This window comes from Amborella trichopoda, chromosome 1, assembly GCF_054954075.1.
Source record: "Amborella trichopoda isolate Santa Cruz 75 chromosome 1, AtrichopodaSantaCruz75HAP2 v2.0, whole genome shotgun sequence".
Taxonomy (NCBI): Eukaryota; Viridiplantae; Streptophyta; class Magnoliopsida; order Amborellales; family Amborellaceae; genus Amborella; species Amborella trichopoda.
In genome coordinates, this window is record NC_142336.1 from 35,874,144 (window position 1) to 35,896,394 (window position 22,251).

The 22,251-nt window shown below is 35.3% G+C and overlaps 1 protein-coding gene across 19 annotated transcripts in view; it reads right to left on the minus strand.

The window, feature by feature from the left end:
* Positions 1–13,274: 13,274 nt before the first annotated feature.
* ALB1 (ALBINA 1) overlaps positions 13,275–22,251 on the minus strand; it is a 34,469-nt gene continuing 25,492 nt past the window's right edge. For 12 of the 19 annotated variants that reach the window (XM_088863601.1, XM_011624662.3, XM_088863610.1 and 9 more), the window contains 9 exons: positions 20,871–20,966; positions 17,047–17,187; positions 16,704–16,904; positions 16,006–16,167; positions 15,412–15,519; positions 14,836–14,970; positions 14,360–14,521; positions 13,653–13,773; positions 13,275–13,563 (listed from right to left, as the gene is read on the minus strand). In XM_088863601.1, coding sequence (XP_088719727.1) covers positions 13,478–13,563; positions 13,653–13,773; positions 14,360–14,521; positions 14,836–14,970; positions 15,412–15,519; positions 16,006–16,167; positions 16,704–16,904; positions 17,047–17,187; positions 20,871–20,966 — 1,212 coding nt within the window. In that variant the 3' untranslated portion in view covers positions 13,275–13,477. Of the gene's footprint in view, positions 13,564–13,652; positions 13,774–14,359; positions 14,522–14,835; positions 14,971–15,411; positions 15,520–15,713; positions 16,168–16,703; positions 16,905–17,046; positions 17,188–20,775; positions 20,967–22,251 lie in introns of all 19 variants that reach the window. The other 7 variants (XM_088863635.1, XM_088863651.1, XM_088863641.1 and 4 more) reach the window with 3 other exon arrangements.

Below are 22,251 nucleotides of genomic sequence, written 5' to 3' on the forward strand. Positions count from 1 at the left end.
GATGATATAAGGAAAGAGTAACTACACCATACATAGTGATATCACTCCTGGGCAAGGGCGACTCATCATGGTGGTAGTATTCCCACACCCTAGTCACCACGTTGTAGTTTTCACTCCCACTGATATTATTACCCTATAAACACTTCAAAAAAACTAACTCCTAAACTATTTGAAAAATTGGATGTTTCATTCCCACTGATATCACCCTACGAACACTTTGAAAAAACTTACTTCTGAACTATTTGAAAAGGATAGCGGCTTGTTTTCCCCACTGAATTACCCAAAAAGAGGCAAAAATGATATCACTCCTATTTTCTTATTCCAATTTTTTTTTTTTTTAAGTATTATTATTGTTATTCCATTATTTTTATATTGGAAGATATGTATGTCAATGTTTCTTCTTGTCCTATACTTTTTTTTTCTTTTTCTTTTGACTTGTTAATAGTGGGAATGGAATGGGAGACGTTACGTTGAGGCACTAGCAATTCTACAGTGTCCGATTGCCTATTGGTTACCACTCTTATCTAATTGTCAATAAATTCCTACTACATTAACCTATGTGGCATTTCTTCTTCTTTTTCATCCTTTTCTTAAGGGTTTTGTTATAATCATGGTGTCATGTTTCTTTTAACTGATAGCAGTGTTTTAAAACCTAGATCGGTTAGGCAGATTGTTCACCTACAAATCCGCATCAAATTACTGAATTGGCGATCCGGATTAGTCTAGATCGGTCTTAATTGGTAATAAAAAATATAAAAAATAAATAAAATGAAATAAAAATAAAAATAGGAGTTTATGTGTTGGGGACTAAAAGGGACCTAAAAAAACATTAGACAAGCTTAAGAAAAGGAAAAACTATATTTAAGAAGAGGTTTTAGGGGAAACCAGACCAGTACCCATGCTATTCTAGAACTGGTTTGGTCTTAACCGATTCCTAACTGAATTGATGATCTAGATAAAAATCGTCAAGCTTTGAAACAATGAGAGCCTATTTGATAATTTGAATGTGGAACCTTCTCGGAGGTGAAAGATCTAAGCACCTTCAAGGTGGAACTCATAAATTTTGCTTTTGATAAGCTACCTAGAATTTCTTGAAAGTTGGGGAGCCTGATAAGGGGTATGGGATATTGTCTCCGCTCACTATTTGCACATGTTTTTTAGAAATCAGCATCGTTGTTTCTCCATTGAGACAAAGTATGCAACTTGGGTTATTTGCAGAAAGACGAGGCAGTAATTTATGAAGAACACAAAGATTAAGAATATGAAGTCCTGAAATCGTAAAATAGGCAGAGAGACTAGGGACCTTGTTTTGGTTTCAAGAAAATTTGAAGGAAGAATGACTTGTGACTCAACTTGCTTCATCAGGCCACCAAGACTGGCTTCAACAACATAGATCTAAATATAGATGAGGGATAGGGGGCTTCGAGTGTGCTCGGGTTTAGAGAGAGAGTGGGGGAGAGCATTGGGGCTTTGAGTTGGAAAGAGAGCTATGGGTCTAAGAGGGGGAGAAAGCTTTTTAGAGACTGTGTTTGGGGGTGACAAAGATTGGGAAAGAGCTTTCAGTTATAGAAGAAGATCAGATAAATGTTTGAGGTAGCTCTGTGTTAGAGCAGCTCTAGCCATGATCTCTAGGTTAGAGAAGCTCTAGCCATGACATCTCTCTCCACTAATGCAAAAGAGAGAGAGATACAGGCGAGTAGTTTGTGGATTCCGAACAACTATGGTGGCTGAACTTAATAAGATAGCAACTCAAGAAATAATAAGTACTAGACTTGAAAACCCCCAATCATCATACATGAAAGAGCGGGCTTCCATCGCAGGGAATGGAAGCCGATCGAAGCCCATTTTTGGACTTGCCTGGTGTTGGTCATGTGGCATTTCAAAGCCTTAAAGCCAATAGTTTTACGCTCAGTGGGAGATAGAAAGAGACTGAATCTGAGTGCTTGACGTACTGGGGCCCAAATTCATATACCCCGAGTATTTGAGGCATTGAGAGTATATGTTTTGAAAGTGTAGCTCTCAGGGAGGTGTGAGGGTCACCTCCCAATCAGGATTATATTGATTAGAATGCCTCATAGTTGATGTAATAAGCCAAGGCTTGGATAATCTAATGGAGAATAATAGAACATGAGTATTTAAAAGAGTATTCGTTCTGTATGAAATGGTCGGCTCATGGGGCATGAGTCTGTATCCTGACACGAGCCTGTTCCATGGCATGTACACTCACAGTCATATGGGGAAGCCACTCTTCTATAGTATTATCCCACTTTGAAGAGCTAGTGCACATGTACTTTGAGAGGAGCCATGTATTTGAGTAGGAATATGTCCCAAAGGGGTGTACCAGTAATCCATTGAGCTATCGATGACGGGAAGCTCTAGCTTGACGACTTTGATGTGACCAATTATATATCACTGACATAGACTGTGGAGCATAGGTCCATTGGGTCAGCTTGAGACATTGGTAGAATGTCATTCAGGTAAGCTCAATGGAAGACTCCGACTAGTGTTATAAGTTTAGATATCTCATTTACCTTTGGCCCTTATTAATCTAAAATTGATGAGAATTTCTTTTTATATTGATTAGAAATTGTGTAATAATGTTGAGAAATCATTTAGATAATTTTTTGAAATTTTTGAAGATTTTTTTAAACAATAAAAAATATGATTTTTAAATTTATTTAACATAAATACCAAACAAAGACATTCTATGGGGATGTCACATGGATCCCAAGTGGCCATAGGGACGACATGTGGCACCCCTACCTCCCCACTCGTGGATGACATCATGATGACATCATATCCATGTGGGGACCTATTTATCATTAATTTTTTTGTTGGTGTTATGTTATAACATGTTATCTTGTTATTTAAAATGTTAGATATTGTTATGACTTAAGTTTGATTTAAGTCACATATTTTTTTTGCTTATATGTGCCATTTTTAGCATATGTGAAGTCATGAGATTTTGAGAATTAATTTAATTCATATTATTATCCACATGATTTTGTAGCATGTAGGTAGATCTTATGTGGCACCACCTTGTGTGCTTAACCCATGTGAATTTTTAGTGTTGTTAAAATCGTATTGGTAGTGTCATAAGATATTTTATTCACATGTGTGGATATCCCATATTGCCTTTATGTCTACGTCCTTGTATTTTATTGACTCTCACAAATTATTCAAAAATCATGGGCATAAGTGTAAACATGAATTTGAATTTAATGAGAAATAAAACATAGAGCTAAGGGCTTCAAGGTAAAATGACTATAAACCTAGGTTTTAAGGAGTGAAGGGTGTCAAAAGCTCATCCATTGATCTTGGTGATAAGATATGGATAAGTGGCTTGGATAAAAGCCTCTCATGTGCTATTGATCGAAGGCATTGAGGATCAAAATCAAATCCATCTTTATGATCTAAGTATAAAAGTAACTTATGTGATCAATTATAATCCTAACTTGAGTATTCACTTCAAAGAGAGAGAGAGAGAGAGAGAGAGAGCCCTTAATAAAAATATAGTCACCCATGAGACTATCTTCTTCCTTGAGCTTTTATTTGAAACCCTTCCATGGAGTTGTCCCTCATTTATGTGATTAAGCCCATACTATTGCTTCATTAAAGTATTGATTATTCTTCATATATTTTTAATTCTTACCTCATTTATATTATCAAAGCTTGTTGTAATTCTTAATTTACAGTAGATTTCTTTATTTTTGGTCATGAAAACTTGATATTTGAAGAGTCCCAAAGCAATAGTGCAGTCCATACACATGATATGTGTAGATTAGCTTGCTTACTCCATGATCTTGAGTAGTTTCAACTTGATTTTCTTGATCTTATTTTTTTGAAATTTTTACTGAGAATATACAACTGATGAAATGTTTATTTCATCATACCTGAGTGTATGAAATAGTTCCTTGAGTTTCTTTTTGAATGTTGAAAAGTTTGTGTGGTCCCTTATAGATCACATTGTATAGTTTTACCATAACTTCCTTATTTTGTATAGTATCTTTCTCAAACTTCGAAGGGGTATTTTGATACATGTCTCTCTCATGATTTGATCCCCATTAAGTGAACTAAAAGTGATCATTTGCTTCCTATTGGATTGATCTCATTGAGTTATTATTATCACCGTGCCTTAAACAATGAGACAAAATTAAATCCTCAAAAGACCCTTTCGTAGCCCCGGCACAAGGGATTCGAACCATGGTTTTTCCATTTATGTTTACATGTTAATTTCATATATTTATAATTATTAAATGGATTCACGATTGGTTAAATTGAGTATGTTATGTGTATATTGAGATTGTTCTTTAATCTTGTGGTGTGAACTTTAATGCTATGCATTATTGTTTATGCGAATTGAAATCTTATCGAATTATTATGATCTAGTGTATGATGTGTATGAGGCATTATGATATATGATATATGATGAGGATGAAGATGAAATTATTATATAATTTTGATATAATGAGGAATTACGAGTGCAAGTCATGCAATATGTTGTAGAGATGTACATTGTGAATATTTGAATATTGTATTGAGCTAATTGTATTTTTGAGTAAGGGATTTGTAATGGACCTATTAGGGTTGAATTTTTATTATTCAAATGTATATAAACCATGTTTGTAGGCTGGAATATATATATTATGGTTTTGTATTGAGATACTTATGCATTTAAACCCTTGAGTTTTTATACAATGGAAATTTTTTAAAAGATTTCATTTTTAGCCCATTGGTCTTATACCACCAACACCTTGATGGGTAGTATTCTATGCATGTCCAAATTTCTTTTTCCGTAAACACGGTTGATATGGTTTGGTGGGACTTTTGGCTCCCACTTGCTAAAAGTCCCATCAAACAAACATGTCCTGCTCGAGTTTTTAACAAACACGCCATAAATGATAGAAAATGATTACACAATTTGTTCTTTTCACTTTTTCACCTTCAACTCAGATCCAAGCTCTCAACGTAACTGTGTGCTTTTATGTATCAAAGTTATAGATAAAAACAATGAGTGGCAATAGGTGTGCACAAACTTAGGGAAATATTTAAAATGGAAAGTTCGAAAGTAAATGCAACAAAAAACAAAGTTCTCATAATATTTGCATTGATATCTCTTCCCAAAAATGAATGAAAATGAAAAGATCTCTCCAGAAACAAAAGATGAGAAATAAGTATAAAAAACAAAATACATAAATCCTCTTTACGGGTGTGAGCCAGTTTTAGAGGGGCCTGTCCTTTGTCAACAAAATATAGAAAATAATTAAATAACTAAAGAAAAAGAATCCATATTCCTACGGGACCATATTGTCAGTTTACTCTCTCATGTAAAGCCCAATTTAAAAGAATTCTTAAAAGCTCAAATTTTACGGATGTAATGTTTTCAACCAATAGCTGACTTCAAATAAATAAATAAATAATTTTGTGGTAATCTAATTTTTGAAAGGTAATATCAAATTATCAATACTCAAAAAATAAATTTTCTTTTTTTGCACAAATAATGATCTAATAATTTTTAGGTGGTTCCCAAATTTTCAGATCAAGAAAATCTTCTCAATACCTGAGGAAGTGAGTGTACAATGTAATCTAAGTTGATAACTAAATATCATCTAGTTGCTCAATGCAAAGTTTGATTTGAAGTAATTTTTGCATACAACCATCTGCCTCCAAAGAAAGATTATTATACATAAAAAAATTTATAATTTTCGTAATAAATAACAATTGTACCAAGGTGTCCAGCCGCATCAACTTGTTAGACTGAAGTTCTAGGCATAGAAAACTTGTAGACACTGGTATTCATGTTGGTGCCCATATAATGCTATGGTTATTTGCAAAACTAGTTAACCATATGTCAACCATCCCTTGGATAGCTTAAGAGCTATTTACTTGTTCCCGCATATCAAGTGTCTGTTCTTTTTTTGAGCCAGGGCAGCACAAATGGACAAAAAATAAAATGTTTAAAATCTGAACAATGAAAACTATTCATCCAACTTTAAAATAATCACACACAAACCATCATAGTACATAAGACTGTTGTTAACATTTGAACGAGTTGAATATTCCACCACAAAACTCTCTTGGGAACTTGCTATACTCTGGTTGCAATCCTTTTATTTTCGATTCTTCAAATCAGACCCAAGAAATGAAAGAAGAAAATAGTGAAGTCAGAGCTTTTGAATCATTTAAAAGTCCTAGTGTCTCCTAAAGAAAAGGCACATGCACATGCACATGTTGCCTTTTTCCTAAGGGCATAATAAAGGTGTTCTCAACCAAAAATACAATACAACTTCAGTATTCCTTATTCCCAAAAGTTCTTGCACCTCATTTGTGATGGAATCGGGTGAACAGGATGATGAGGGCATTGCTGCAACAAAAATAAAAAGAATGAGCTCCAACATAAAATGAAGGATAAAAGAAAAATCAAAAGTTACATTGAAGTCTTGCTCAGAAGACTTCAATGTGATCCTAGCTTTGTATGCAAAGATCCAATCATGGAAGGCTTGCTTTCAATCATGTCATGAGCATTACTATCACAAGATAGCTAAGAAGTACCCCAAACATTACGATCATGTAAAAGATATATGATATTCACGTAATTTCAGCAGATTATTCAACAGTAGCACCATTTTCAACTCCAGCAATCAAGCCAACAATCACTTTTGACTACATGAGGACAGAAGGTTGGAACCAAGGATAACATAACTGATGGTGGACACTAAAACCATGAGATCTTGCATTCAAGAAGGTCCTAATTTGGAGAGGAGCTAGAGAGGCTGTTTTCCAGGCATTATGCAAGGAAATATCAGGCCACAAAAGCAAAGATAATGCTACCTGATAAGAGGACAGCTATATAAAATAATATCATCCATCTTTGGGCCTCCAAGAATAGGTAGTGCGTTCTGCAAATTATCAGAAGTCCACATGTCTTCCTCATCACTAGTGTCGGGAAAAAGAAAAACTGACTATGTTTCCAGCACGACAGATGAAGCTATGTCCATCTATTTAAGCCGACGAAAAGCCAAAGTCATTGATTTCTCGGATGGAGCTTACACCAAGTCAGGAGGATCACCCATCGATGCTCAGGCCACCTCAGCACGCTTGAAAGAATGGCATCTGCTTTGTATCTTTCTCATGGCGGTGATTTGGTCTGGGCTGTTGTTGGACTTTGCTCGAATGAGTCATTTCCACCAAGATTAAGGGAGAGAAACCCATCCATTGAAGCAGGCATGGATTCTGATATATGCTTGCTTGGTTGGAGAGTTGTGGAGATGGGCCATTGAAATTTCAAAGTCCTAACGGGATTTTCTTCATCATTTATAAGAAAATTAGCCACAACATGCTCTACAATTTCTATGGATCATAGAGAGCACAGATAAAACCCTTCATTTGGTATATCAACTACCATGGTTACTTTAATCCTTTGCTTTGTCTCCATTTGGATGGAGGCTTTCCTTACAACTTCCAATTGGCATACAACTTTTTATGGAAAAAGCTCTGATTAATCAAAATAACACAAATTATTTGAAGAACGATTTTCCTATGGAATTAGTGATAAGAAGGTTATATCTGAAGGAGAACAGAAAGGATCATGTTCAATTAATACTAATAAAAAAACCCAAAAAATACAAAAATCCCAATATGAAAGACTAAGGACACAAGATAATTGAACATAGATGAGAACGAGCACTAACATTTGAAGATAATCAATAGCAGGACAAAAGCTCTAAGAATAATTAAACTCATTCCAACCAGCAAGAATCATGATTGACAGCAACAGAAGCACAATTCATAATCAAGGGTTACATTCCACAGTAACCATGCCAACCAGAATGCCAAAAATATTTAACATCACATGAACAATTGCTAAGAATCTCCGCCACATAATGCATAATACATACTAAGCACATTAGGCCTCAGAAACAAAATATGAAGAACTCATAAGTTGATGCTTTCTCAATTCAGATGGATGTAGATGGTTAAGAATTCTTCCTACAATTCCTAATGCTTGATGCCTAGACTAGAGGTGCTCCAATCATTGTTGTCAAGTGCGAGTACGTTCCCGGGAGCAGGACTGGCTCGGATCCGTAGAAGCGTAGATTGTTGGAAGCTCCTTGTGGTTGGGATCATCGTCCGTACGATGTGTATACATATATATATATATATATATATATATATATATACATTGATTTGGGAGGTTTTGGCATCCAACTCCAAGCCCCTAAAATACCCTTGAGGGCCTAAAACCCCTTAATCCATGTTTGGGCTGCCTAGATTAGCAGGCACACTAGCACCCGCCTAGACTCCCACTTCTAAATTTTTGAACATCATTCATAAATGAAAACTCATTGTTGGCATGTATAAACCATGTTCCACTAAAAGAGGAGAGAGAACAAGTAACCAGTTTAAATCAAGTAAAGAAAAACACATTGAATCATTCACCCATGTGATAAAAAATTAAACAAAAAATGAATTTAGTTCTATTTACACTAGAAGAACAATCACTATTGTACTCCACTTAATATCACTGCTTTAAAAAAAGAAATGCTAGCACACTCATCTTAAGCCAGGGACAATACCGTATTAGCCTGATTTTGTTTCAATCAATATTATTGTTGTAAAACATGCATTACAAAGTCCTTTGTTTCCACGAATGCAGAAAAAATCTATTTCTTTGATGAATATGCACATGTGTAACACAAGAAATTCACAATTACTACAAAGTGCCAGCATGTAATAATCAACAAACACAAAATATAAAAAGTGAATCTATCAAACAATCTCAGAGAAGCGACTCTTCTTAACGAGTACTAAGGTTCAAGAAGTAGAGTTATATAAAAAAGAAACAAAAAGTTCAAACAAATATTACGAATAACCTGTTATAACAATCTAAGGAGGAAAGGTAAGCAAATTATATATAGGTTTCTATAAGGATGTAACCTTAAACAATCCAATTAAGGCGCACATCAAAATTTTATCATAACATGTAATTTTGTTATGAACAATTTTTAGTATTATCTTAAAACCTATTTTTATACCTAATTAGAAAATTTTAAATTCCAAAAATGGTTAAAATCAAGTAGACCTATAAATGTATGTAAATCTTGAAAATGGACAGTTTAGATAATGTGTTGCAAGATGCACTATTTCTGGGACTCAAAACTTTTTTTTTTTCCATATTAATACATCTCAATGTCAAGATGATCGATTAGAGGGTTTATTCAACATTAAAACAACATTTCCGATAGATCTTTGAGGTGCATATGTGATTCTACATTTTAAGGTTGCAACCTTATATAAACTTTTCCCTTATATATATATATATATATATATATATATATATATATATATATATATATATACGAAAATGATCCTGTGTATATATATATATATATGAAAATGATCCTGTGAGCCAGTGACTCGCAAGAAAAAATGAGCCCAACGGCCCAGATTGAATCTGAGCAGATCTGACGATCAGATATGCCCGATAGTATTTGAATTTTAGTTGTTTTTATACAAATCCAAATCACTTGAAATTTTACGTATGTGTTCTTCTCATCAAGCTGCACCTAATAAAAATATATATAAAAAAAATCCACAAAAATGGCCAAAATAGCCCCTGAAACTTTACAGGGGTATTTTTATCAAATTTTTTATATAAAATATTTTTTTTGATATTTTTCGAAGATTCACCTATTTTTGATATATATATATATATATATATATATATATATATATATATATATATATATATATATATATATATATATATATAAGAAAAGCTAAGGTTAGTCCACTAGCTCAGAGCTACATATGAGCTCAATAATCTGGGTCGATCTAACGGTCATGATCTCATTTCGTATTTGAATTTTTATTTGTATTTACAAATCCAAATAACTTGAAATTTTGGATGTGTTTTAAAAATAGTGGAATCCAATAAAAATATCAAAAAAAAAAGTGCAAAAAATAAATTGATCAAAATACCCTTAAACAGTTTTAGGAGTATTTTTATCTTATTAAGTGCGCATTGATGAGAATAATAGATGCCTAAAATTTCATATAATTTGGATTTGTAAAAAAAAACCATTAAAATTCAAATACAAAATGAGATCATAACCGTCAAATCGTCTCAAATTCAATGTAGACCATCAGACTCATATGTAGTAATAAGCTAGTGGACTAACGTCAGCTTTTCTATATATATATAGGGAAAAGTTTATGCTCTAAACAATCAAATTAGAGCCTATCTCAAAAATTTCACTAGAAGAGGTTATTTGATGTTTATCCTCAAATTGATCATCTCGACGTCAAGATGCATAGACATGAGAAAAAAGTAGATTTCAAGTTTTAAAAATAGTATAGTTTGTAACACATTTTTGGACCGTCAATTGTCAAGATTTTCAAGTTCTCATAGATTTGTCGATCTACACTATTTTTTATGCTTTAAACTTTATAAATAAAGGCGAAAATATATTTTAAAGCTATCACAAAGATTTCCAGCATTGAAGCGACATTTCTCGACACTATCTGAAGGTAGGCTCTATTAGAATCAATATGGTCACTCGTTTCGGTTAACAAATCAATATGCTCATGAACCTTGTTAGTCCCTGGCCCTGTCATGGACTTGGAAGATGTGTTTGTTGGATGAATATGAATTTTTGAGCATTCGTATTAGGGCTATGTAAAATAAAAAAGGAGGGACAATATCATTTGTATCTTTATACCGATGTAATTCATCAAAGAATTAGATACTTCCTCACATAATCTATGTTTTGATAAGCAGCAATGGATCACTGAACAGCTACTGGATGCATGATATTATTATACAATTCCAGTAATTCACGACCATATTTTCAAAAAATAGAACCATTCACTATCAGGATCAGCTGTGCTTGCCATCTGAAGGGCATCAGCAATCCATAAACAGGGGACGATAGATTTAAGTGTATCGGTCCCAGCATTTCGCGCATGTCTTAGTGCCTGCTTATGCCTTTTTTTGTGTCCAAGGTTCCAAACATTGACTCAGCCAAAGTACCTGGCCTTGGAAAGGTGGTATGTAAACCTTGTATAAACTTCATTTTTGGCTTTTCTCTTGAAAAGTTAGATGGAAATAACTCTCTAGATTTATTTTGCATATATTTGATGGGCAAAGAAACAAATATTTTGAACTTCAAGAATGACTCTGGACTACATTTTAATTAGTGTTTCAAGACTCGGCTGAGTATTCCCTTTCAAAAAGTGTTTTGAGACTCGGCCAACTTAATCGGCCTCGGCTTGTGCTAAAGCGAGTTGCGCCGAGCTGTGCATTCTGCTAAGTAAAAGGGGTGCCTCTTATTTCACCTCTTTCTAAAAGAGGGGGGCACCACCCCTGTTCACTCTCTCAGTCGGGCACGCGGCCATAGCTCGCCTCAAATCTAGGCCATCCATTAGAAATGGGTAGTGGATATAAGGGATCTGGAGCTTTCTTTCAAACTCGAAATCGCTTTGATAATCCACTCCAAAACAGTCTCCTCAGACAAAACTGCTTCAAGTTAAAAAAAAAGTTCCAAATTTAGAATCTTCTAATCCTTTGCAGGATCTCGAGTAAAAGCTATGGAGTCCGCGTTGGTCCATCACCCACCTTAAAGCTCAGTAGGGATCTCTCCTTACATTTCCTAATAAAAAAGTAATTTTCAAAATTTGTTTAAATATACATTTAAATAATGAGTATAAAATTTTCTTATTAGCCAACATTATCTTACCGGTAAGGTTCTATAGTTCCCCTACAACATAGAAAATCTATGCTTCCCCTACCATCCAACCGTCCAATTTTGATCAAAAGAGCCACTCACCGTTTGATCTTAGATCCAATGTCTCAAAGGTATTTTCTTTTTAGATTTTTTTATACAAACTATATGAATATGAAATTTGGTACGTGCCATCTTCTCATTGAGGCGCACCTATAAAAAATATTAAAAATAATTTTTCGACAAAATATAATGACCAAAATACCTTCTTAAAACTTTTACGAATATTTTGATCCTTTTATTTTATTCAAAATATTTATATTTTTCGCTAGTGCGAGTTTAGTAGAAGATTGGACGTACAAAATTTGGTGGCAAGATAGTTTATAGAAAAAAATTAAAATAAAATAGTGTAAAGACATGACATTGTGATTGGGACAATCTTATCACTCCATTCAAAATGGATGGTTGGATAATGGGAAGTATATAAGTTTTATGTTGTACGGGAAACATAGAAAGCTTGTCGTTATCTTACTTCAATTGAGATGTTTAAAAACTTGAAACTTTTTATTCCACAAAAAAGCCAATAAAAACCCAAGCTCGGGAGGAAGGTGGAAAAATAAATAGAGAGAAATTTAAGAGAAATCACGTGAAAAGAGAGAAATGATGGTTTAAAAAAAATATATCTTTCTTAAATTTGTTTGAAGCCAAAAAATAGGTTTAAAAGGGGTAAAATTAGCTTAAGGGATTAAGAGATATAAAACTTAAAATTTTCGTGACCCAAAATACGTTTTGAAACCTTCTATTGAGATATAAATTTTAAAAATATGGGGTATGTAGAGATTTTCCATTTGTTTTATTCTCAAATTACCATTACTTTAGATCCCAAAGATCCAAAGTATCAGCCATTTTATGCGAAATTAGTCTTCCATATGCAAAATCAAATGTAACTTGAGAACTTCGAATTTGAAGTCAAACACAGTAATTGGTGGGAAAAATGGGGTGTATGAGTTGAGTGTGCTTTTTATTGAGAAGGAAGTGCATGAATGGAGCTGGCGTATGGCAATGGTTGAGGGCAGGATGGGAACCATACACATTATCAATGAAATATGGTATGGGCACACGATCTGAACATCCACCATCTGATACCAATGGGGAACGATGTAGATTAGCTGTGATTCTTGATAAAAAGAACTCAGCCAGATATACACAAATCTCCATCACACCTGCGGTCCTTGGATATGGATGCTGGTGTCCAATACACCATATATTACTGGTGTATGTTACTCTTTCCCATGCCACAAGATCACACTCTTTAGCAAGAACATAAAAGATATAATTTTCCAGCCTCACACAATGGAAAATAGAGTTCCATAACATGAACTACTAACTCCTGCAAACATGAAAAAAGACATACTTTTTCTTTTAGAATGTTTTATTCCAAAAAGTAAATGCTTTTTGAATAATTTAGATTTTGTCTTGCTTCAAAGATGCTTTAATTTTGCACGTATACACAAACAACAGCAAATCGAGTAATGGAAAATATCACAGATACTCTAAGAAATCAAAGGGAATTTTTATTGCATACCGATTGATAATTGGTGACAAACCACTTTCTCAACAGCCGCCATTTCCAACTAAAAGGCGAACTCACTACAGTTACCAAAGACAAAAGATATAAATACATCACATGCGATGCAAATGCATCACAACGGGAAACCCTGTCGTGGGGAGGAGCTGCATTGGTATTAGCCAAGTCAAGAGCTTTTCAAGGCTGATAATGCTTCCTTTGTTGTGGCAGAGATGACAGCATCCGAGGCATTTGGCAAGTAATAGTATTTCCCTGCAAATGCAAAATTTGACACCATAAAATTGTCACGAGGCAAATTTTCTTTAATTGTGAACTAATATCATGGATAAAGAGATGCACACCTTGTGCGACTCTAGCAATCTCCTTGGCAAATCCGGTCGAGACAAATTTGTTTTCTGTGTCTATAACTAAAAGAGACATCCCTGCTTTGAAAATTTTCCCAGCTACATCCAGAATCTCATCCTGGTAGACAAATGAGGAACCCCCAAATCAATTGAAGAAGTTTTTACAACTTTTTAAAGATTCCTTAGAAATTGACAAACATCGCTTTTACCAATTGCTCTCTTCATTCATAATCTGGAGTTCAATTCCATCATACTACAGTTAGTGTTTCAGATCACATCTTGTTTGGAAAAGGATTATAGCCAATTTCCGCAATTGTTTCAACCAAGTATCGAAAATTTGACATATCCATTAATTGATGAGAGTCGCTAACTGATCAACAATTAAGGAATCTATAGTAATAACAGTTCCACAAGGGAAGGTATACCACAAAGCACTACGTATGGTATATGGGTACGACATTGGGGCATCCACCATTCATCCCTGACAACAGATGGTGAAGACTGACCACATCCAGGTATATATGAGTCACCAGGAACTTGAGCTACTCTCCACCATCTGCCCTCTGGAACATACAGTAGATATCCCTAGTGTTCTATATACCATAAACCAGTTGAGTATGGTATATTTTCCCCAACCATAACTATGAAAACCTAAGATTTAGAAGATACCTCAACAATGGAGTCAAAAGGGTGGCTAATATTACCTTGAGTTCTTGTGAAGACGGTCTAGGAGCCTCTGAATCAGTACTAGCATCAGGGTCCGTCGATCTTTTCAGAGAAATGTTTGCCCTCCCATCAGTGATGGCAACGATCATGATGCGCCCCACATCACCACTCTTCTCAGCATTGAGCCCAACTCTTACAGCCTAGATGGATTTGCACAAATGAAATTCACACCAATAACCAAGCATAGAAAAAGAGCCCCATGTACTCTCCATAGAGAAATAATTCTAGTCCACTAGGTTGTCACCTTCAAAGGCGATGATGGATTGTGATGGTGAGAGACTGGAAATATGTTCCCAATGGCAGGTACCACTCTCTCTCCATCAAAGTCCATTTCATGGGTAGTCATGGGTCATTGAATTATAATTCATGCATATCATTGTCAATTAGATTATAGTATGATTTCACCTTCTATAAACAGAGATTCTAGGAAATAATGAAAAATAACATCAGATACCGTGCTGAGACCATGAGCCAATGGAGAACCACCTCCACATGGTAACCTTTCGAGACGCTTTCTTGCCATTGCAATAGACCTCGAAGGAGGAAGGAGAACCTCTGCAGCATCACCACGGAAAGGAATGATGGCCACCTGTTGAGAAACAATCGATCACTAGGAATTAAATATAAGCAGTTCATACTACCCAAGCATGGGAACAGATTCCACACTGAGAGAGTGGCAAACTGGAAAACAGATTCAATTATCTTGAGGACAATGGAAAGCGAGTGGAACACCAAAACACCAGAACAAGACATGGTCCCGATGGTAGTCGGTCCACCCTCTTTCTCATCATCATCCATCACTTTAATAGACGGTGATGATCCAATGAACTAAAGTTTTTGCATAGTCTCAAGGGCATCCTACACTTCTTTGCGCATGGTATATCAATAATATCATGAAAGCCATACGGTTCTGCTAAAAAGCTTCGAAGCACTAGATTGCCTCAAACCCATGACGCATGCCATTTGAACAAGCATAAATCCATATTTTTAAAGAATCCACATAAATTTAAGCAACTAATTTGGTCCTTACCTGGTCTCTGCTGGTATAACTCTCGGCGAGTAATTGAAGGGCTGCACCCTTTGCATTTTGCATCCGATTTAAGGCCATGCTCCCACTAGCATCAACCACAAATATAACCTGCCAACACTCCCAAGTTACAAATGAGTGTGTCACCTAGGACCATAGCAGGTTTAGAGAGAGCTAAAGCACTCCAAAAAACTCATCTTGCTGTCATACCAAGCAGTGTTTTAAAACCTGGATTCGGTTTGAGACTCACTAGGGTCCCAAGTGTGAGTTAGGCAAATTGACTCAGCGAGGTCACCAAGACTCACCGTGTCTATGCCTGAAAAATTCTGAAAATGGCTAGACTTGGGTGAGTCTGAGGAAAATCCACGAGACTCATCAGGGTCCAATGTGAGTGAACTGGGATGAGTCTGGGTCAACTTGCGAAGTTTTCAGACACTGATAACAAGAAAATTCCCGAGATACATTTGAAGCCAGCATACTTAGAAAATTATATATAGTGACAGTGGAAATCCATACAAAACAAATGAACCAAAAGCGAATGCAGAAATAAAAAAAAGAATACAGTACAGAGCTATGGTCGAAGCTTCTGAACATTACCAAGGCTCCAGCTTTTCGAGCCATTCTTTTAGCTCTCATATCTGTCTTCTCAACAAAAACTCTCTTATTCTCGTTCTTTTCAAGGGCCTTCTGCCTCCGCAATTTTTGATATGGAGCAGCAGCCCTAAGTGTGGCATCCACTGCCAGTCTCTTAACAGGGCCCTGCTTGAGATTGGCAATATTAAAATATACAAGAACTGGAGAAATATAGCAGTGAAAAAATTTACAAGTCTCAAAGTGCACATGTTCCAAAAGTCTTTCTTTTCCCATTTCCTTCTTATCCACAAAATGGAAAGCCCAAATTTTCTCCACAGCACCAGAGTTCATACCTCATTGGGGAAAGTAAATAAAATAACACATAGTCCATTGGGTCATGACCATCCTTCGAAATGATGAACAGAGATGGAACCACTGAGCTGAAAGGATCCCAATGGCCCCTCTCCATCACTGTCCACCATTTCAAAATGGACAGGTGATGGCCCACTAGACTATAGGTCTTTCCGCAATCCAATAAATTATAATATACTGTCAATTGATTCACAAGAAATTCCATTAATTGAGTCACAAGCAGTTCCGTCAAGCAATACCCCTGTTTCCCAAACTATTAAAGCTTTAATAGTCTGAAGAACACAAATATGTAACATTTCAACCTAAGGTCATGAAAAGCTAAAAGAGCAGATTGATATATGGAAGCAAACCTTTGGAAGCATAGGTTTTATATAACGTCCCCTATCTTCTGAAAATATAACATTCTTGGCTCGACCAGCTTTTCCGCGCCGTCTCTGTGCTTGTTGAGCAAAGAAGAGAAGTTTTGGGTCTACCATACCACCGTCAGCATCAAATATAAATTCCTCCGGTATTTGCTCCTCCTGCTGTTCATTCTCCTGGTTATCATCATCCTGTTCAAGAAGATATTATTCACACCTTTAGCTGAAGGCCCGTGTTGGAAGACAGCAAGGTAAAATAATGACGAAAACAAGAAACAAGAGGATTCATTAAAATAAAATAACCAAGATTAAAGTCTTGAAAAGAATGGCACACCTCCTGATCTTCTTCTTCGCTTTGGTCCTCCTCTGCATTGTCCTGGTTTTGTGGAGGAGGTGGTGGAGGGGGAGGTGGCTCATTCGGCTGTTGTTGGGGGTTTTCGTTGATAATTGAACGAGGTATTATAACTAACTCTACCTGAACAAGATATTTAAAGCTTTACTGCCTTGAAACACATGTAAGAGAATTACTCATACCTACGAATGAATTGATTTCCCGGGTCCAATTTTTCTACACATATTAGCATGACCAAAAGAAAGTATAATATATCATAGCAAATAAATCGGAGGCACATGAATGCCATGGCAATGGAACAGGAACTTGATTCTAAATTAATGTTGTGCCCATAAGTTTGTACCATTACGATTTTCTTTATTACTTCAAAATCTTTCTAGGAAATCCATGTCTTTTCTGTGTGGCATAAGAGCATTACAGTAACAAGTAACACCATGTTAAGACTAAGTGATGGCTCTTTCTATGAGGCATAAGAGCATTACAGTAACAAGTGACATCACATTAAGACTAAATGATTGTTGAATTGACTTGTGATATTATTCTCTCTATCTTTTCTTTGCGGTATTGAAGTATCCCATGGTATTACACTCTTTTGTGGGGCAAAGCTTAAACCTAGTAGCTTCAGCAGAAAAGCTTAAAGACAATTCCCTTCCTTTCCTCTCACTCCCTCACAGCAGCCTCACCTCCATTTCCCAAATGAAAGCAGCAAGAACATGCTCACAAGATGAATATTCTCTACAGCAATCAAATCTAGGATTTCTATGAACTTCCCAATTGCAGGCTTATCAATGGTGAACTCACAAGTAAGAGATAGTGGAGCTTAAAGCCTGCAGAAAGCTTGACAGGAATCTTGAGGGTATTGTCATGACACGTGACATAAGGGTTACAGAAATTTGGTGCCTGGGAAAAGTGGTAGGTTTTTCCATGCTTTAGGAAACAACTTGCCCCGTAATCCCCAAATGCAGGTCACATCTGCAAGTTAATGAAGAAGCCATCTCATCAGCAGATAATGTCAAAAATTCTCTCATAGATGCCAAATTGAGAGTCTGAGGATGCTTCTATGATACTTGAAGATTGTTTTGGGTCAAAGTATAACTTCGGCAAGAGCTATGCAATGGGAGTTGGAGCCCTTGGTCCCTATTGGTGCCGTAGGCAGTTTTGGGTTGCAAGGTACGGATCATCCAAGGAAAATATCATGGACTTCTGTTATGTGGGTAGGGCCAACAAAAGTCTAATAGATCAATGTAATTGGAAAATTTCAAGAAAAAAGGTAACCTCTATGATAAATGCTTGCCTCTCCTTCGCAGCAGGTTGATTCTCATTTGTGCAGATTGTAAGTGGGAATTTATTGACCACATTCTGGAAAGTTGGATCAACCAAATTTTTTCGAGAAGCTGGTGACTTGTATTAGTAGTACAAGTTACATGTCTTAGGTGCAGGGCAACCCAAAGGTTGGGTGCTTCTAACATCAAGTATGCAGAACCAAAAATTGGGGTTAGTACAGTCTCCCAGCACCAAAAAAAAGTAGGGTCTGGTGCAATTTCATTGGATCAACTAAATTTTAATGCTAGAATGTTTTTGGACTTCATAAAAAAGAAGCAATCCTTCTGGACTCACCAACACATTAAAATAAAATAAAATGAAGCAATCCTTCATGCTACATGCGTCCAACAATCACAAGACTACTGCACTCTTTAATGGACATTCAGTTTAACAATAGATGTTTCTTTTTTGTAAGGTAATCCCAACCAGGGGTCAGCTACCTAAACATGAGGCACCCAAACTAGATAAATCCCTCATAATGTCTTAATCTGTTAACCACCTCACTGCCAGTTCCTTCCACCTCAACTTCCCTCACTTTCCTAAATCTACTGAACTCACAGCAACAGGCAACATCATGACACTCTAGATCTCAAGCAAAGAGACCGTATATTGTGAAAAAAAAAAACATGACAAAGCTCCATAACAAGGTAGTTGATGCTCAGGAATACACCAAGTATTTGGGTTATGTCGAAGAACATGGTAACTAATTTGAAACAGTGAGTGAGATTTGATTATAACAGAAAACAATTGGAGTTCCAAAGTAAAATGATTCATTAAATCCATTGATAACGCTGCCACTGGATACTGTTAAAAGGGTTAGGTGCCCTTGTTTCTTCTATGGTGAATGAAATTTGTTTGAGTTTATAATTCAAAATAGACCATTCAAACATATAAAATTCAAATAAACTATGAACTTACCGCGATGAAGGTTCTTTCAGTGGCAAAACTGGTTCATTGGTATCAAATATTTGTTTTTGGCCTCGTTGTGAGAATGATTTTAGACAAATATGTGTTCAGGAGGAGGAGCTGGTACACTTTTGGCACATGACACATCATCGGTTCAGGAGGAGTCAAGACCTGAGAAGACGAAGTATGTCCTAGAATGGCCAATCCCCAAGTCACTGACGGAGGTAAGGAGTTTCCTCAGCATGACCAACTCAAAGTACCCTCCACACTAAAGATTCATAAATATCTACTCCCAACTTGCGTATTCTTTGGTTGTGAGGCCCAGAAAAGAAACAAACGTTTGGGGAAAGAATCAAGAGCATGCGTTCCAGGCACCAAAGGTTCTAAATTTATTCTAAAACTCAATGACTTTCAGAAAAGCTATTCGACATTTGATATACCTGCCAAAACTAAATTCTAGTATTCCTTGGCATGGTTTTTTAATAACACTCAGAATAACTGCAGTTTTTTTTTCATGGTTATCAGATTTACAATGTGCACTAGTGAATCCCCTACAAATGTGCTTAATTTATTCTTGTTAGCCACTAGTCAATGACAACATGTGTCAACAAATCCCGAACCTGAGTAATGATTGCAAATACTACTCTTTCATGGGAAAATTTATATAGAACTGAGGCTCTAAACAATCACATTATAGCCCACCTCAAAAGTTTCACCAGAAGAGGTTGTTTTGATGTCCAAATATCCTCAAATTGATCATCTCGATATCAATATGCATGGACATAAGAAAAAAATGGATTTTAAGTTTCGGAAATAGTACATCTTGTAATGCATTTTTGGACCGTCAATTTTCAAGATTTTCATAGACGTGCTCAATCTACACTACTTTTGAAACTTTAAATTTTATAATTGAAGATGAAAATATATTTTAAGGCTATCACAAAGATTTCCAGTATTGAAACCACATTTCTCGGTACTATTTGAAGGTGCGCTTTATTTTGATTGTTTAGAGCCTCGGCTCTATACAAAAACGTACCCTTCTTTCATTAGAATCCAATTAAATTTTTGCAGAACATTTAACCACTATTGTCAATTAACAAGCATATCAATATTAGTTACTCAAAAAAAATGAAAAAGTTCACATATATGCATAACATCTATACATACATGAAATACAGACATACATATGTGGAACAGTAACATCATGTCAGCCATTAAATCGATTAAAGTCAGCCATTTAAGGTCGATAGATGACAGTATGACACATAAATTATGCATCCATCCATCTACAACAATCTCATATATATGTTACGTCAATGCCACTGAACTCCTTGTCCTCAATATCAGAAAATCATAGAAGGCACCACTACAATACAATAGAATAGGGTTCATATATGGAACATTACACAATTCACATACTCATTCATCAAATACAAATGGCTAATTCAGTACATAAATAACTTGATATTAAAGGTATTACACCTTCATATGTTAGTGAACATTCAACTATTGAGACAGCCAATGAGCATTTCAACATTTTGATATATTGCAAGCGGGGTCTGTGAAAGATACTCAACAGCCTTTTTGAGATCATCAATGTTGACTTTTTCACGTCCATCTATAGCAGCCAAGCATTTTGCAACTCGAGCGCCATATAGCTCAGCTCTGTGTCCCTGTCGAGGGAAAAAAAAAAAAACTGTAAACCATCAGATAACATGATTTTTCTTGGAATATTCAATATGCTGCTGGACTTTCGGACACAACATTCTTGGTTCAACTGACATCTATGTTTAGAGAGCAGAATATACAACCTTTTAAACTATGATTTCCAAGGAGAAAGATTTCAAAACACTACCACAGATGCAGTTAGCTTATTCATATGCAATAAATTTTCATAAATGTATATACACAATGTTTACCATGATCAATAATTATCTTTTGAAAAGTTACACTTCATTCAAATATAAAGGTGACTTTTTTGAGATAGCTATATATAAGGTATTGTTACAACAAGATAATATGATATAACAAACTTTAAAATGTTTATAAAAAAGATACTAATAGTAATATTTAAAAGTATAATTGGAATCAACAAGTTCCAAAAAGGCAAGTAAAACAAAGTGCCGAGGTAGCATGTACCAGTGTTCGCAAAATCGAACCAGAATGGTTAACCGGACATGGGCTGGGAGTGGTTAGAACCGGAATTGGGCTAACCGGGTGGTTAACTGGACTAGTTTGGTCCGGTAGAATTTTTCTTTCTTAATAGTGGGCCCCCCAAAAAAATAAAATAAAAATACAAAACAAAGATTAAGTGTATATTATTTTATTACCTATATTTATTTTTTTAAAAATGAAACAACTTCTTATTTAAATTCTGCAATCAAGCTCCTAAGTTGTTGAAAATCTGCAAGTAAGCTGCTCTCAAATATCTCCTAAAACCAAACCAAAACAGAACATTTTTGATACACAGTAATCTTATAATCATCCACCAACAATAAGTTAAACCTAAATGATTTTAAATTTTTAACCAAAAAAACCTTCCCACAAGTTATGAAACCCAAACAACCAGCATATCAATAAAAGAAGAAATAAAGAAAAAAAAATCCATATAACACTGGTTTCTAAAAAAATTAATCTCGTATTTAGTTTCTAAAAAGCACTGGTATTTAAGTTGTTGAGATCCATTGAAACCAATATAAACTATAATTCTTTAAAATAAATTAAAACCCATACAAACAACTTGAGATTACATAAAACCATCAACCAAATAGGCTGATCAAAATGATTAAAACTAATACACTTATACCTCCAAGAATAGCTCGCAATGAAACAAAAAATTACTCTCCAAGAATAAATCTCTGAGAATAACCAAATTAATTAACATATCACGTATACAAACAATGCATTTTGAGTGTGTTATTTCAAATTTTAAAAAATACTTTTTTACATAATTCTTTT